Genomic DNA, 19034 nt, shown 5'->3' with positions numbered 1-19034 from the left:
TGAATGATTTTTTGAATTGGCTTTAATGTGCACCGAGTCTTGAAAGATATGCGTTTCAAACATTTCATTCTACACTTTCCATTGTCTTGTTTTACACAATCCTAAACTACGCTTGTTTACAAATCTTGCTGTATTTTTGTTTTGAATTCAAACAAATCAGTAATGTTTTTTTTCATTAAGAAAATTAAGCCTTTGATAGGCGAACTGCATTATGACACGATTTCCATGTAAATGAAGAACCACAACTATAATGCAAAGAAAAACCTTATTTGAGTGAGCACACATTAAAATCTTTAAAAAAACAACCACTATCACATTGTATAGATTGTTCAATCTTTAAATAGCAGTTACTTATGTGAATTACTATAAAGCAGAAAAAAAATCCTAGTTACCCTTATGCCGAGTTTAGACTAGCAGTTGTGTCACGTTTTTACACTGCATGGGGCTAGCTTTTAATCGCTGCTTTTTTACACTGCAAGATGGATCGGCGACAGGATGCACACTGCATGACTTTACAATAGGAAGAATCTCAAACAACTTTGTCCAAACTACTTCTCGCAATCAAAAAGGCGTAGTATATCTTTTGTTATTAACTACATAATGAGAAAGAAGCTTTCAATGGGGTAGAAAATGTACATATTTGCTCACCTGGTTTTGTTGGGAATTTGCAATCTCTCAACTTTTTTCCTTTTTGACCCTGTTGTGGTATTGCTCAGATGACACATCAAACAGACACGGGTGCTCCAGCCAAATTAAGCATATTTTCTTCAGAATGAAACTCAAGGTTTTTATCAGTGTTTAAATCTGAGATTAGTTTTAGGAAGTGAATCTTCTGCATCATCTTTGTTTGCATAAAAAAAATACTGAGCAACTTTATACTCCAACTTCAGCTTTAATATTGGTGGGGAAAATACATACATGAAACAACTGTGCCATAGGCTCATGCTGAGACTTCAATTGACAAGGATGAAAAAGCTTCAAATAAGATCAATTTACAACAAGGCGGCAAAGAAAACACACATTAAGATCCATTTTTTGTTAAATCGTGATGCTACTAAAGCTGAAGGAAACAATCAACAAAAAATACTCCCAAAAAACAAAAAAAAAACAAAATTGAAACTCCATCATAAAACCCCCCTGTATCTTCTACCCTATGGATCCCCTTCACACCAGTTCCTCTTTTAGACTCGCCACCCCTTCCCACAGATGTCCGACAAGCAGCACTCTGCAGTCGGAGAAAATTATGTGGCGTAACGTTTGGTCCACTGTTTGGCTATCCTGTCGTGTTCTGGTCTGTTGGTTGTGTACTGCGTGGCGATGCTTCCTACCAGAGGATCAGCTGTAGAAAAATTATCACGTTTCTTTAGGTTAACAACAATCACTAGCTTTGCATCAAAACCTACTGTACTGACATGCACTGCTTGCTTCTAAAGCAGTATTATTGTATTATTATAGACAAAACCATGACATAATGATAACTTTATAATAAGAACCAGAGTTGGGTGTAAAGTACAATTATAATTTCAGTTTTTGGGGAACGCAGTAATGTAACAAATTACATTTTTAATTTGTGTAATTTGATTACATTTACTGAAGTCAGTGTAATTCCATTACTTGCGGTACAAATATAAATTTTAGAAAACAATATTTTTTTTTTAAATCACGTTTTCAGCTAAAACGTCAGTTAATGAACATTCGCTTTAAACGCAAGATGAAATAGCTGCTGGTGAGAGTACTTGCTTCTTCAAGTAGAAATACAGACATTATTTTAATTTCATTGAGTATAAAAACAAAAGTATTAGTGTGAACTGCAGTCTATGTCCAGTCTATAAAGAATTTTCTACTGCTTTTAAATCGACCAGCAACCTGTTCAAGCACTTGAACAAAGCATTCTACGACAATATTTGTCCCAAGGAGGACAAAAAAACAGCAGCCCAACTTAACCCTAACAGGGTAAATTGTTTGGGTACATTTTTGTACAGGATCAAGAATGAAGTTAACTTCTGAAAATTTGAAGAGAAGCATTTCTGCTTAATGGCCTCTTCTTATTACGAGACGCGCTCACATATTCTAGATTTTACGAATTCAACATTTGAGTGTTTACAGTAGTAGGCTATGTGGATTTGCTGCAGGACACTACCATACCCATCAACCCTCCCGTTTTTCCAGTTTTTCTCCCGTATTTTAGTTCTATCCCACTATTATCCCGTAAAGGTATTTTCCCATATTTCTCCTGTATTTTCAGTGTTTCTCAGAAGGGGGTTGAGGGAATCCCTTATTATGGTGGGCATATCCCTTATTTTCACATCCCAATGTTGACCGGTATGGACACTACAGGTCTCCAGGTTTTCTTAAAAATGTCTTGTTTTGTTCAAAAGATTAAACGATAAAAAAGACAAACGGGTTTGAAACAAGTGAAGATTAGGTAAGATAAGGGAAACAATCTTTTTGAATCTTTTGAATTTGTCAATCTGCTGTGTTAAACCCATCATAATGTGTTTCAGTGAATATTAAATTACTGAAAGAGCTGCAGTTTATTTAGTATTTTTATGTGTTTTAAAAGTAACTTCGAAGTAATAAGTAATCAAATTACAATTTTCCAGCAGTAATCAGTAACTTGTAATCTATTACTTTAAGTAACTTACCCAACACTAATTAAGACTAATGAATTACATATAAAATCACATTAAAAACATTAGATAAGATTTTTCAGTTCAACAAATGATAAATAACTTCAAATCCATCCGTGGACAAAAATTTGTCAATCTCAAGTGATCAATTCATCAACCCAAATAACAATAAAATTACATTTTTCATATAAGCTTGGGTAGAAAATCATTAGTAGAGCAATGGAATGTGAAAATGACAGCATTTTCTCTCAACTTTGTTCCTGGAGGACCACCAGCTCTGCACATTTCCCATGTCTTCTGATTAGGATTAGGGCTGAAAAATATATCGACATAAAGTCACATTTGTAATTCAGCAAAAGCTGCGATTGTCTTGCCCATCATGCAAGTACAGAACGGTGATGTGATCAGTGGTAAATTTCCTCCGAACTCCAAAGGGTGCTCTCTCGGCACGAGTCGCACAGTTAAAAAAAAACAAGTATATCTCGAATAAACACAGTGTTGGTGATCCTCCAGGAAGTAGTTGAGATGTGATTTGTTTTAGCAGAAAAGAAGTCAAGTTGAAAGGAACAGACAGCTCTAATATAAGATGAAGTTGTTTGTATGCAGTTTCATACATGAGCATTAAGCTGCTGCATAACTGCCCACACCTGTAACTGCCTCAGCTTTAGTCTAGGTCAAACAGCTTAAGCTCCAACATACTGACAGACACTGGAGCATCAGCACATGACCAACTAACAAGTCCTGATTAGCTTGAAGTGTGTTTACGGACGTGTGACTTACCAGGGTTACAGTCTGTGAGCAGAGAGCAGATAGACAGTAGCACTTTGGAGATAGTGAGCGCTGGACTCCAGTTGTCCTTCAGGATGTCCAGACAGATCACACCCTGACTATTGATGTTGCAATGATAGATTCTTGTGCGAAACGTCACCTGACAAAAGAAAACAGGACCACTGTCATTAAAGGGGTTTTCACACAAGCACCTTTTGGCATGTACACGGATTTGTTTGAATTTAGATAATAAAAACAAGCAAGTTGTGCATTCTGCCATGTTAGTCTTTGTGATATTCAATCAGAAAAACATAGACAAATCATAAGTTTCCTACATTTGTTTGATTAAAACTGTAATAAACTTGTGCTTTGAATTCTTGGATGAACACATTTATTTGAAACATAACTATATACTCTTTTTGTAATAATTTATTAAATTGATTGTAACAAGGATCTGAAAAGAAGATCTTACCTTGGGTGGTTTGAAGGGATAGTCTGGTGTGAAAGCGATGTCAAGAAAAAACACTCCTCCCTCATACACTGAACCTGGAGGACCCAGGATAGTGGACCTCCATTCGTAGATGTTGTCTCCTTTTGGACCAGCACTAAGAACACATGCAGAGATGAAAATGAGCAGCATGGCCTAGATCAGAGATTCTCAAGTAGTAGACTACAGTGATCCTGCAGGTGGGCTTCAATTTTATTTCAATATTATCCTACATTTGTTTGATATATCTTATTGATGTTATGATGAAATGATTAAATAATGGCCTGTCTTGAGTCTTGTGACTAATTGCTTTGTACAGAGAGAAATGCAGTAGTTAATAGTCAAATGAATCCTCAGTGGTTGAAAAAAATATGGTCGATTAGCTTTTTTTTTTTTTTTTTTTTAACTAACCAGAGATTACGCCGGCTCAATTTTGGATCCAGCCTTTTCAACACAGTGATATATGACCACAGTAACTGAAAGGACCTTGCATGAAGTCTCAATAAACTTAAAAAAATATAAAATTTTCATCACATTGTAATCATAATTATAGAATGCTTGCTTTAGTAATGTTCACCTTTTTTTAAAACTGTCATTTTTGCATGCTTTTATCATTCCAGAACTGTATATTTCTGCAATATGGACATTACTGCGACACGATAAATACTTAAACACCATTATTCTTAATTATGGCTAAAATAAAATTGACATTTTACTGATGATGAGAATTATTGTCACTAAACAAAATATTTATATGCACACCACAAAACACACGGGAATAGCTAAGAAAACAGCATAGAAAAAGTGTATGACCAAAGTCATTTTAAAATGAACTCATTGAAAAAAGCTGTAACATGCAAGTAGGTTTGGTTACAAACAATTGAACAATGATTTTATTTTTAGTTTACATATTGATTGATTTAATTATCATTTACTTATTATAACACAACTATTAAAATGCACCTAATGCTCCAGAAAGAAATATGCGGCACTAAGAGCTAAGGGGTGAAAACAAAGTATAAGGTAAATAGCACTTTGTCTCCTAAGAAACAAGCAAGCATTTTCGATTTAAAAAGCTTCCCATACCCACATGCAGCGGTGTAAGTACAAAAGTTTGGTATCATTTGAAAGGAAACCCTTTGAAATTTTATAAAAAAACAGTTGAAATTAAAAACACTTGTTGTATATATTGTCTGTGTTATAATAAACACACAAAAAATGCGCTTTTTTTATATATTTAAATTGAAGTTTGGAAATGTGTAACTCAGGCCTGGAGTGGTCCAGCACCCTGGAAACAATTTTATTTTTTTCCAGCAGGTGTCAGCAAACACAAAAAAATATATATTCTTTCTTTATAATAATTGATGTGAGAGTTATTCTATTTCAACTGCAAGAAGGAAAAATGCCATTTTTTTATTTCCGCCTACCCATTTTTGAAGTCTCCCCATACCCTCATACAGTACAATAAATGCAATATCTCAATTTCATTTTACAGAAAACACTTTGAAAGTACAAAAAGAACTGCTGAAAGTAATAAATATTATTATATATGTTGTCTGTCCTATGATGAACCACCTCAACACAAACAGCTTTTAGTTTTTTTGTTCTAAAGCCTGATTTAGAAAGTGTATAACTCAGGCCCTGTGTGCTCCATCAAACTGCAGATTGTTTTGATTGTTACCAGCATTTGTCAGGAGACACCAGAAAAAAGAATTTTGTTTTTATCATTATGTATTATGCAATAATTATATTAGTTTAACCGAAGGGTGGGAAATCACAATTTTTTTGCTTCTGATTTGTGACTTTTATGCACTCTGTTTTGGACACCTCTCTTCCTGTTTGTCATGCAATATCTCAGTCACTGATTGGCTGATCAAGGCTCGTGGTACATCAGCGTAAAGCCGAGAATCTCACCTTTTCAATGATATGTAAAACATCTGAAGGTAGAAAGCAGATAGGTCGAAGCTATCATATATTCCCGAATTTTGAAGTATCACGACCCTAATTTGTTGCGTTTGGCAAGACACAGCAGGGGTTTACTGATGCACACATCCTCAGAAAATGGACTCAATTTGCAGACGACAAAGTAAGGTAAAAGATGATGTAGCTTGCTTAACTATCTGTGCTATCTCCGGCAGCTCAAGGAGCAAATAATCAATAATTTCCCTTGTATGTTTACAAAAAACGTGTTTATACTTTAAGACTCATTCAAAGACTGTTGGATATGTGATTGTAAATCAATAAAAATAACGGATCCTTATTATTGGGAATGAGAGCTTTAATTTGATGTATTACTTGCCAATGTGTGTAATATTAGCGATGTGAAAAATACAGTACAACAAATATCAAAGTGATGTGCATCAGTTAAAAATAGACATTCTAAGCTTTCACCCAATAGGTCATATGGTGTTATTGATGTAGACAGACCTCTTAAATCTATAAATCTCTTAAATCTATATTTATTCCCCCGATGACGTCATTTTGTCCCTGGTACCAGGCAGGCAGAGTTTAACTGGTTAAAGGCAAAGGTTTGTTTCAAAACTATTTCTAAATTCAGTTCTAATTTCCAGCAAACTTATAAATGAACAATAATAACGAAGTGTGGTCAAAAAACTGAGTTATATCCAAAAACACATGCTGTGCCCCATATGGTCTAAAACCTGACAGGTGGACAAATCTAAGCTTGTTTTTAATAAAACAAACATAAATCTGCATTTAATAAATAATATTGCTAATAATGAAAACATTATACAAAAGCAAATTGTTATGAATAAACTGAAAAAAGCCTCCCTGAGATAAAGGCATGAAAGTATGGTTCTTATATTTATGTAGGCTAGAAAATAACTTTTGTAATATTTTAATTCTTCATTTATTTTTTATTTGTAAAGATATTTGCGTATTGCTGTACATCCTGTGTGTATTAAGCAATGTGTAAGTGAGGCGCACAACTACTGGACATTGACCAGCTTTGATCTGATCTATTGAGCTGTCTATTCGAGTTCCTCAAAATAGCAACACGCCAACAATGCGCATTAACACGCCTCCTTTTTTAGACCATAACGCCTATGTGCGCACATATGAGGGCAAATGCATTTGCTATTTAAAAGCGTGCTGCAAAACTTCAAAAAGACTCTTGCGCCAAGCTGAAACTAGCAAACAACAATTGCGTCGCGCCTTGCGCCAGGTGTATGGTAGGGCCCAAGGTGTGTCAGTTGTGCATTTACAGAGACTGTCACAAGAGACAGTTTACACAGTCCTTACTGAAGCATAGCTCTGAACAACAATTCAATAACGCTATATGTCACAATAGAAACACATTTGATTGTGAATGATTTACATTACAGCTTACAGTGAATGACTTTCAGGGACCGGCTGTCAGAAAAAGCAGAACACAACTGGCTACTTGCATGATGACAGCCTACATCAAAGACCTGCAGACAGCCAGAGCTCTGCAATAGCTGGTTATTATAGCTCTGAAAGTGTTCACTGGAGCATTTAAAAGCTGCATCTATCAGCTGATTCATGAGTGGATCACTTACATATCTGCATGATTCAGCTGATAAACGCAGATTTAAATTGCGTCTGTGTAAGCACGTATTAATGAGTGTGAAGCAATGATAATGGTAACCAATTTCACACATTTCTGTTGATCTCTGTTGATGTTCTGTGAATGAGCTCTAACAACTTGATAGTCAGAAGATAAGGCACCATAAACGCTGAAGCCAACTTGTCTATAAAACATAAGCACCATCCCCAACACCAGTTGTAAGTCCATGCAGCATGTGTTTTTCTTATTGCTTAGTATTTATCTAGTTGGTTTGTTTTTTGTTCGTTCACTACTATTTTGGTATTGACATTTTCACAAAGTAATCAAATGTTTTGTGTGCTCAGCTGATGCTCACAAATTTGTATTTAACCATAGCATTATCTTCTGTCTTGTTCATCAAAATGAAACTGATAAAATGTATAGATCAACTTTACTGATGTGTAAATATTATAAACTTACATTGTACTTTATTCTTGAATATCAGTGAAATAAAGTACTGAATGAAATGTTTTTTTCTTTATATTGCATCTAATCCACTTCATCTGTGCAAAAGTATATACTGCAAAGTATTTACATGTGGGGGGCAGAAGTCAAAGCTTTCTTTTTAGCTAAGACAGGCAAATCTCGACACATCTAATTAGTCACAGGTAAAATCGACTTAGTACAGTACAGACAATCGTTGTGGGTGTTCTAGATATTTTTTTCAGGCTTTTTAAAAAAAATGTGGTTATAACGAGGTCAGAATTATATTGCATCAACCAAAATAAAAAATTGTATTATGAAATAAAAATTGACTATCTTGTCCACCGCTACTGGTCAATACAACTGTGAGTTTAGACCAGTACAGACCAAGCTGACAGCAACCAACTGTGTTGTCACCTCGATTGTCTCACATTTGGTTCTGCATGTGAACACATCAAACAGACAGCAACAATCCAAGAGTACGCATTCTGCATCTGTGCAAGAGGATGTGTCTTTCTGCACTGGAGGAGCGGTATCTGTTTTCTCATTCAGAATGCCAAAACCTAGATTTTTAATGCACACATGCAAAGCGTAAACAAAGCAGCATTTAGTACCATTATCACAGTAATTGTCACTCACCACTGAAGGGATTTGCTCCTTCAAATATGCCTGAGAATCTAATAATCCATATCGTTTGGAAATTACAGTCGGCCTCTGTGTTGCTTCTTCTCTTGAATCGTTTACTTGCTACATCACTTCACTACATCACACTTGTGCTCTGATTCATTGTTGAATAACCAGTCAGAGTGCTCTCTTTAGTTGACTTTCACATGCTGAATCATGCCAACAATATTATCCTGATAAGAAGAAAAATGTGGAATACATCAAACCAACTAGCTAGACAGATGCTGAACGATGAAACCCAACAGCCAACCATCAGTTTCACCTGTCCTGACTGTTACATGCATGATCCTAAAAGCAGGAATTGCCTCACACACCCATCTATAATCAATTATTTCACTTCATTAGAATTCCACTTCAAACTCAAAGCAAAATGACAGAGTAAGAGACTTCCTTATAACGGCAGTTTGACAACTGTTTTAAGACAGATATAGCTTACTGCAATATCCACTGATGCATAATCTCATTCAGAATTCCACTGTATAATATAGACTATGATTTGGTGTAAAAGCAGTATCCAAAAAAAGGTCTAATGGCTCGTACACACTGGGACACTTTTCTTTTGCGTTTATCGTCAGCGTTTTACTAAACGTTTTTCCAGATTCAAACCCAAGCTATTTTCACTGGCGTCAAGTAGAAGAGTATGCAAAATCACTCCATGAGGTTAGATGGTGCTACACAACTTTGGGCTTCTGACACCCCACTTATAACAGAAGAAGAGGAAGAGAGGAAGTTCACATGCTTGTTGTTAAAGTTACTGGTGACTGGAACAAGCATAGATAGTTCAAGTAGCAGCTCTAGCGATGATGAAATTATTATTATTCAGAGAACAATAAGCAGCTCCACGTTCATAACGCTTCTGGGCATCTTTTTAAATGTGCGCTCGCATTGACAGTTTAGCGCTTGAGCGCCTCCAAGTGCTGTTTACTGTAACTTAAGCAGCTCCGTGCATGTGAACAAAAGTGCCAACCTGATTGCAGGAGAAGGTTTTGACGTGGCGCGTCAAAACAAAAAAATTAGCATAAGGCGCTTCTTTAAAAATGACGCTTTTATGCCTGGGGCCTCATGTATCAACGCTGCGTACGCACAAAAACTTTGCGTACTCCAGGATTCACGCTCAGAATCGCTCATGTTTGGGTTTACTAACAATGAAATGAAGGTGAGAATGTGCGTTGTTCCACGCCAACTTCATGTCTTGCGTGTGTGCATTTCTTGTGCGTGTCTGTTTTATTTCCATTGGCGACTTCGAGAGGCAATTGTGTTGCCAGCCAAACATTAAAGAGCAATTTGCACTTTCTGTTTTCCCAATGTAATCGGAGCTATCTACTGCACGCACATTGCTATGAAGGCACCATCTAAAGATGAATTTGCATACGTGAATCAGAAACATTTCCTTTCAATAAATGTGCGAATAAAATATGATGTACAGACTTATTAATGATTCCTACTTGTCTTCCTCATGATGAAGGGTATAGGCAAAATCTGATATGTAGCGAGGAGAAAAAAAAAAAAAAAAAAAAAAAGTAAGTACATCAGACACTGGATTCGAACCGCATTCTTGAATGACAGTGTCAAAACATTTTGTCATGTGTGCTACTAGTTACGCCACTCACACTGCTGCTGTACTCCTTCTTTAGCTTTCTTGTCTCTGCCGATCAAACGGGCAGAAATCACTCAACTAGCTCATTCCAACGACAAACTTGCAAATAACACCATTTTTCTCCGGTCTACATCCGATAGAAGCACCTCCAATTCACATTCTGTTCAAAGTTTCTCTTTTTGCTAGCTTTTGCCATTGCTTTTTCATTTGGTTTGGCCAAAGTAGAGTCATTAGCATATTCATACGGGGGAGGAGGCAGGGAGGGGTTTTGCGCTCGTGCATGTGACAGTTCCACGCACATTTACATTTTTGTGCGTACGCAATGTTTTAGTATGATTTATGCAAGTCTTCATACATGAGGCCCCTGGTGTTTTGCGCGTTGATGTGCATGATCATTGGCGCCCTTTATTTAGTCATGAGGCGTTAAACGTAAACAGAAAACATGAGCAAAAAGCCTCCCGGCGTGCACGGGCCTTAATCCTTTAGGAGCAAAGACGGGCCAGATTGCCAACAAATGCTTGAGAAAATTATTGAAAATGATTTAAAAACAATATTCCTCAAAGAAAGATTTGGAAATTTCACCTTCAACAATGCATAACATAATAAAACGATTCAAGGTTTTTGGAGTAATTTCAGTGCATAAAGGACAAGGGTGCAAGCCTAAGCTGAACTTTTGTGATCTCTCATGTAGAAATGCATCTAGAATCATCCTTTATCTATAAGCCATATCACCACATGGGCTCAGGACTACTTTGGCAAACCTTTTTTCAAGTACCACAATACATGCTTGCATCCACAAATTCCAGTTGAAACTGTACTGTTCAAAAACGAAAAGCCCTAAGTGAATAGTGTCCAGAAGAACAGTTTAGCATTCAAAGCCACATCAGATTCTCCTGGGTCTTCATTTACACCATAGGAAGAGAAGGGATTACAAGAACAAGCCACTATAGCATCTACTACAGCATCAACTGCCTTTTGACCTCGGTGAACAAATTGCAAAAATGCATTGAGACAGAACCAATGCCAACCACAGAAATAAGAAACAAACTACAAAAAACTAAAGCAAACAATGCAACCACTACAACTCGGATCAGAGATAACAGGCTGCTTGTCAAATTTATGAATCTGTGTGAATAAAGCATCAGCACTGGTTTGGCATCAACTCGTCTGTATCAAACAGCAATATTCTTCTTCGTGGACGAGGCTTTTATACTTGCCGCGTTCGTCGTTGTGATATTCTTTAAAACGACAGGGTGCGATCAAAAGAAACCCACCATAAAATCAGACAGATAAACAGATGTAGGAACTTCCCAGAAGCACGTCAAATCATATTGTCATTCAATATTTTTAAATAATTATTTTGTATTGTTTTTATTCATTATTTTAATGATTATAAGGATTTTACCATACAAGATTTTTTTTAATCAAACTTTGATGCATCACTTGCTTTTGTTCATATCTCGGAGAGTTTTATCATTTAAAGTTTATTACAATATTAATCACAAGAAAACATGAGTTGCTCTATATCTCTATATATTTTTATTATGGCAAGGACAAAAGAAAAAAAAGAACCCTTAATAAAAATGTATAGATTTTATTTTAGATTTAGCCTGATCCACAACCATTTACATCAGTGTAAAAGCTATGACTGGTGGAAAAACATGTAATTGTGTACCGGGGTCTCCACTTTTGCGATGGTTTCTTTTGGCATAAACAAACTTATTCCTCAGGTTTTTCCAAATTGTTTTTAACATAAACTTTTCTCCTTTCCCACTGCATTTGCAATTTTTAACAAATAATTATTAGTTATCACTTGCTTTTGTTTATATCTCGGACAGTTACACCTATTAAAATTTATTAAAATATTAATGACAACAGAACATGAGTTGCTCTACAAATAAATGTTTTATTAAAAATGAAAAATAAATAAAAGTACACTTTCTAAAAAATACAGATTTTTTTTTATTTAGCCCACTCCACAATTCACACATTACTGTCTGGCTAGTTTCTGTCTTATACTTGTGCTAAAAAGGGCAATGATGGTCCAACATTCCTGACCATTATCAACAATAAAGCCCAGAGAAACAGGGCATCAGTATATTTTGTATTCCTTTCCAGTTATCAAAAATAATTTTGTGACTTCATTATAGTTTTGTAACTATTAAATTGTTTTAAATACAAAATATAACAAAATACATCCGTGTAAAAACCTATGACTGGTGGAAAAACATATTTCTGTAATTGTGTACCTGGGTCTCCACTTTTGCCATGGCTTCTCTTGGTTTTAATAAACTTATCCTTCAGGTTTTTCCAAGCCTTTTAACAAAAATTTTATCCTTTCCCACGGCGGTTGCAAATTCAAGCCAAGAATTATAGATCATCTGGTTATCTCTCTGATCATGGGTCTTAAGATGTGTTTACAGTCGTACTGTTTCAGATAAAATCTCTTTAAAGTGGTTCATGTTCAACTCAAATCAGTTGTGGCGCCGCGTGCAATGTTTGCTCGAGTCTCAAAAAGTGCCCTACGGACAACCAGATGAAATCAGGTAGCGCGCACCCAAATGGAACCTCAGCAAACTCCGCAATGACGTCACAATCGCTGCACGCACTTAAGTGAACGTGTCGAGTATAAACCAGGCTTTACACATAATCATCCCGCGAGTTGACAAATGTGTTGCAGTTGAACAAGGGGCGGATCACAGCAAACGTGCTTTTCCATTCCAAAAACGCGAGGCGCACACACTGCTTTTTATTTTACAAGGAAAAAAAGCAGCGCGGTGCTCTTTCTACATGTCACTATGAAACGACTGAATCAGCTGGGTATTGATTGTGCAAGAGTGTTGCTGTCTATGTCGTCACAATTGTAATATTTAATAATATTTAGATATTCAAGATTTGTAAAGTCATAGAGCTCTGGATAACTTGAAACAGCGAGCAGTCTCTCCTACATCTTCAGTGTTTCCTCTAGGATTTTTTCCAGCTAAGGCAGCAGACCTTTTACACAAATCTACCAAATACCTATAACATTATTTCAATGACAAATGGAGAAATGTCATGAGCACAGTATTACAAGTCAAGATCGCATTTACGTGCAATACGAGTGTACTTGCACGCTGATTTCCTCTGCTTGTGCACAAAACCTCTTGCAGAATTCAGAATACAGCCCGAGCTAGACAGGTAGCCTACATTTTGATTGACAGCTTTATAAAGCCCGATCCCGTTTATAGCCTGGCATTATACAAATGGGCACATGCACACAGCTCGTTTGCCTTTTTTTTCCAAGAATGAGTCATTTATATGTTTTAACATAATTTATTAGTAACAAACATAGGCTATTGACCACTTCGAAGTTGGAACAAAGAAATAAAATAAGCCCTTTGTAACATCTCAGCATTCTAAATAGGCCTAGGTACACACACATAGCCTTTAAATTGGCCAACACACCAATAAAAATTAGTCTTTCCAATCAAATTAAATTAAAATAAATTATGACAGGTATTTGGCAATAATGAAATTAAGATAAAGGCTTTGCTAGATTTGTTTTACCACTTCTCTTTACAATCTGGCCTTAAGGTGACGGTGAAGCTAAATATTAAAATAGCTTAATGCCAACATTAGCCTGTGTACTCTGACTACATTATGATTTTAAGGTTTAATTAATATTTATTTATAATTTAAAAAACCCTTTACTCACCAAGATTAGGCTACGTGTTTTTTTTTGTGGAGGAACATTATTGAATCCACTGTAAATGGCTTTAGCGCAGACCTGCGCTCAGGATGGTGTGTTCAAAAGCACTGAACACCCTTTCACTGCTTCTACAGGCCAAGATGCATAACTGATCTGGCTAATTTTTCAATTTTTAAGTGGGATTGTTTTTTCATCTTTTCCCAACCAAGAACATTCATTTAATTTTCCATGAAAGCAGTTTCAATATAGCGAGTGGCCTTGTCATCTTCCCTGTCAGCTTCCTGTGCTGTTTCAACCCAATCTCATGGCAATTCGTAACTTTTTAATTTAGTAGCAAATTCGTATCAATTCGCACGATCTAATTCGTACAATTTAGTACGATTTGCTCATACCCCAATGACGGTTGGGTTTAGGGGTGGGGTTAGGTGCCACACCTCCTTTTTAAAAATCGTACAATTTCGTACAACTGAACTTGTAGCAATTAGCCACTAAACTAGCAAAACGTAAAATATTTGCGTTTTCTCGTGAGATCAGGCTGGCTGTTTAGCACTCCGTAATTTGCAGTGTATGAGGGATCGCCGAAATACCTTTGCGGCTAGACTGACAGGACCTTTCTGAACTGGTGGCTGGCCTGACTGCTGTCAAAATATGTTCTTTTTGACTACTCCGTCATCTTTTGTTTCAACTATGCAGGGAGAGAATTTAATGATGTCACAAACGATTTAATTACTTTCTTGCGCTAATCGAAATACATAACATGACTGTTCATTTACTGCGCATGCCAAGCCCGGCCCCGTCTAAAATGATAGAAATTAAACCCGAACCCGGTGGTACAAAGATCTTCAGCTCTACGTTGTCTTGACAACACAAACACTGCTTCTCTGCGTTGAGCAGCGTGCAAAACACTTGCGGCCGTTTGTAAACCATTCAAAAGATGGCCCTCTTGAAGCAAAAAGCACATTGGATCGGCCCTTTATGCATCCAAACTAAAAACATATAAAATTAAGTTTTTAATCACTTAACTAATACCATTAATCGGTTACAAACGCAGCCTTTTGGTTAGTGGTTAATCGATTAATATGAGCATCCCTAAGTGGTACACATATACATTATATCAGTATTTTAAATCAAGTGTAAACGTTTGAGCCCCATCTGAGAGGTCACAATTACTGCTATTAAAAAGCTTTTGAAAAAATACAAAGACAAGATTTCTTTGAAAAATATAGATATATATATTATATATAAATATATATTTCTTTGAAAATATACAGTTGCGAGAATTAAAAGTGTAACTTGTTGAGTTTGCTGCTTTGTGTCATTAGCAAACTTGCGAAAGGTTTGGCAGAGTTAAGCGGGAGGATGATCCTGCATGTCATAAAGCACATTACGCTTTAACACACCAATTTTAATGGTATATAATTCTACTACATTCTTTGTCTCAAGCACAAGCGTGGTTAATTTTTAAAAATTGTCCCATTTTATCATGTCAAAATTAAACAATGTAATGTAAACTAAATCCAAAGCCAACTACTAGCACTGCTACAAACAAATAACATACTGTATAACAAAAACAAGCGCATTATTTAAAACAGCCAACAGCATGACTTTTTACACGTTTGTAAAAATTTATTCATTCATTCATTTTCCTTCAGCTTAGTCTGTATTTCAGAGTTCACAACACCAGAATGAACCACCAACTATTCCAGCATATGTTTTAGACAGCAGATACCCTTCCAACTGCAACCCAGTACCAGGAAACCAATTTAGTTTATTCAATTCATCCATAACGCATGTCTTTAGAATGTGGGGGAAACCTGAGCACCCAGAGGAAACCCATATGAACACAGGGTTTTATATGTGACATCACTGACAACAGGTCTTTCTTTTGTACACAAAATCTCAACTAAGAGCTAATGTACTAATCTGACCTGCCGCATGTTTATGTTTGAATGCCAGGACTTGGCCCTGAAAGGCTGGTGTCCTGCAGAGTTTAGCTCCAGCTCTAATTAACCCACTTGAACAAGCTAATCAAGGTCTTTCAAGGTAGAATTGAAACTTCCAGGTAGGTGTGTTTAGGCAAGATGGAGCTACTCTGCAGGGACACCGGCCCTTCAGGACAAAGATTGGTGACCCCTACTGTGGGACCACATGAATTTAATTACTATTGTATATAACAACTATAAATAACTATTGTATGTTTGTTGCTTCTTAATCTTTTAACCAAAGATAATGCAACCTAATGCAAACAGAAAAAGATATCAGAGAGATCCAAAGCATTTTCCATACCTGCAGTTAGGTGGGGGATCCAACATGATGTCAGCCAGCTCTTTCTGAATCCTGAAAGAAGACATGACCGAATGATTCCCATGAATATAAACTCTGAACTGGCATCCAATAACAGTTAAAACAATCCAAATAACAACAGTTAGCAAGAGTTTCATCAAAACAACATATTAATTTGAGTGCATTGGGAACATGACCAAAAATGCAGTCTAAAAGCAACAATCTATAAACTGGTATTTTCTTTGTACATTTAAATGTAGCTGTTTTGCAGTAAAAACTTTGAAACATAAAAGATGCTGCCCAAAACATCAAAATAAACTTTAACAAAACTAAAGCAATGACATTAAGACACCTACAAATGTAATTGTGTAACATTCTGTTTAATAATATGTCATTTTGGTTGATGAAAGGATGAAAACTGGCATCTGAAGACACAACCCCCACAAACAGTCATGGGAAGCCCTCAAAAAAGTAAAATAAGGACAAACAACACACCACTTGTTGAGATGAAGCAAAGTGCTAAAATATTTGAGCTCAGTCTGCATTAGTAGCTTATTCGTTCTCATTAATGTCAAAAAAATGTGTATGACCAATCAAATCAAAATGTTTGATGTTGATTTACTGAGCAATGCTTTAGTTTTCATGAACGTCAGCACAGCACAACAAAAGAGTGGAATAAATAGATCATAGATAACAGTTGACAAATGTTATTGCAATATAAAAAAAAACAGTCAACCTAATTTAACACATTTCACAATAAATTAGGCAGTTCCAAACCTTTAGAAGCATCTTTACTCTGTTGAACCCTAAAGAATATATGGTGAAAATAGCTAAAAGTGTGTAACCATTGTCTTCCATATTAGGAAAAATTAATACAATGGAAATTAATGGCTGCAGGTTTCCACCTTTCTTCAAAATATCTTTCATTGTGTTCAAAAGAAAAAAAGGCAAACAGATTTGGAACAAGGGTAACTGATGACAGAATTTTGAGTTTTGTTTTTTTTTTTTGTATGTAAACCATTCTTTTAATACCTACAAATTTGACCATTTTGAAGAAGGTTTAAGTGACTCAACAATTTTTTTCATAAATATTAACAGTTGTTTCAAAATGTTTTTGCAAGGGATATAGTGTGCATGTGGCCATTTTAAAATTATTTTATTTGCAATTTATTAAATTTGATTGATTTAACCCTGCTGCACTCAGTAAAATGAAATATTGGGCTTACTAAATTTGTGAAATAATTTCATATGATGCTTTGGGGTCATGAGAGCCTTTCTAATCCAGTATACTGTACATATCGTTTGCTGTTAAATCCTTCACTGTCCAGGAGCAACGCTGGCTTTCTGACAAAGCCCAAGCTATGATGTTTCCTCACCTCTTTGCACTTGTGGAGAGGAGTTTGGATGTCTTGCTCATGTTGGCTTTGCTTTCTTTCTTTTTTCCAGGTGTGTCTTTCTCCTGCTGCTGATGGGTGGAGGAGGAGGAGGAAGAGGAAGATGAGCTAGAGCTTGCACGCGAGTCCTCATCCGACATCCCGATCTACATGAGAGTGAAACACAAACACTGCAGTAAAAATAATATATAATTTGTTAACCACTTTGATTGTATGTGCCGTATGGGAGCACACATGTAACAATGTTTCGCTGTATCGACGAAATGGTAGGTAATATAAATGTTACCGTGTCGATGTATCAACTACTGGCGCGTGTTTGACCTTTAACACTGGATTAACAACACTGCGATACCGTGGGTGCGATCACTCCGCATTTATAGCTCGAAATATCGGTTAAAACACCTCAAAATAATCAGACGTATATCCATCTCTTGTGTTTTAATCCACGCAAACGTAACGCTGAGTCTGATCGAATCCGTAACGTTACACACGCGATCAAATACACGAGATTAATCCTAAGTAGGAAACGCACAAACACGCATCGCCGTCGAGTTCACTAAACTTAAACTTTACCCCATCCCACAAATATGCTGAATGAACATGATGAAAAAGACAGTAAATGTGTCGTCAGCCCTGTAAGTTAGTTGTCCGGGTTCAGTCTTCATTTAACATCGATGGACAAATATTTCAGACTGTCACAATACAGACGAGAATACGAGCATTCGAACACACCGCTGATGTAAGTATAACATAAATATGCGCTATTTTGTAATGTTTAAAGGATTGTGTACCTCTCTTTGTGTCGGTGTGTGTCCGTGGACGCGCGTGTCTCTCGGAGCGGAAGTGCTACTGCTGCGCGCACACACACAGAGAGAGGGGGAGAGAGAGAATTTTGAATATTAAGAATCAAGTTTATTACAAACAATCAGTTTACAAACTTTACATTATACACTTCAGAACAAATAAAACAGATATTAGGGTACGTTAAGAGAGTTAAAGTTGGCAAAATGACAATCAAACACGTATCAGCTAAGTAAATGTTATAGCCTGTGTATGTGTGTGTGTGTGTGTACAATCAAATCCAGTAAAAATAACAAATTAAGAATTTAATATTGAGCTAACAAATAATAAACATAAAAAAACTTAGCTATTTATGGTGGAATAAAGTAAATGTACACCTGCTCAAATCAACGCAGATCCGGGTGTCTGCCTTGGGCTAAAAAAATCCAAAAATAATTTCTTGACAAATATGTCAAATGTACAACATAAAAGATCACATACTACAAAACCAGTAATAAGTGTAAATTTTTTAAATGTATATATATATCTGCTTAAAACTGAATTTGTATCGATGTAGCCTATGGTTTGTTAGGACAGGACAATATTTGGCTAAGATTTAAAATATTATAATAATTTATATAAAACTAATTCATATCTGAGGATTCAAAAATGGGCAATGCAGTGGCGCAGTAGATAGTGCTTTCGCCTCACAGC

At 36.1% G+C, this 19034-nt stretch overlaps 1 protein-coding gene across 2 annotated transcripts; it reads right to left on the bottom strand.

The window, feature by feature from the left end:
• Positions 1–872: 872 nt before the first annotated feature.
• Positions 873–18394, bottom strand: ube2e1 (ubiquitin-conjugating enzyme E2E 1). Of its 2 annotated transcripts, none has more exons than XM_087294708.2 (6): positions 18332–18394; positions 17523–17686; positions 16150–16200; positions 3871–4003; positions 3411–3558; positions 873–1339 (listed from the first exon to the last, which is right to left on the bottom strand). In XM_087294708.2, the coding sequence occupies exons 2-6, from the start codon at positions 17678–17680 to the stop codon at positions 1242–1244; spliced, it is 588 nt and encodes a 195-aa protein (XP_087150834.1). In that variant the 5' UTR covers positions 17681–17686; positions 18332–18394; the 3' UTR covers positions 873–1241.
• Between the last annotated feature and the right edge of the window lie 640 nt (positions 18395–19034).

The sequence above is a fragment of the Danio rerio genome, chromosome 19 (assembly GCF_052040795.2).
Source record: "Danio rerio strain M-AB ecotype USA chromosome 19, GRCz13ab, whole genome shotgun sequence".
In the NCBI taxonomy this organism is placed as follows: domain Eukaryota; kingdom Metazoa; phylum Chordata; class Actinopteri; order Cypriniformes; family Danionidae; genus Danio; species Danio rerio.
This window is presented reverse-complemented; position numbering and strand designations above follow the sequence as displayed.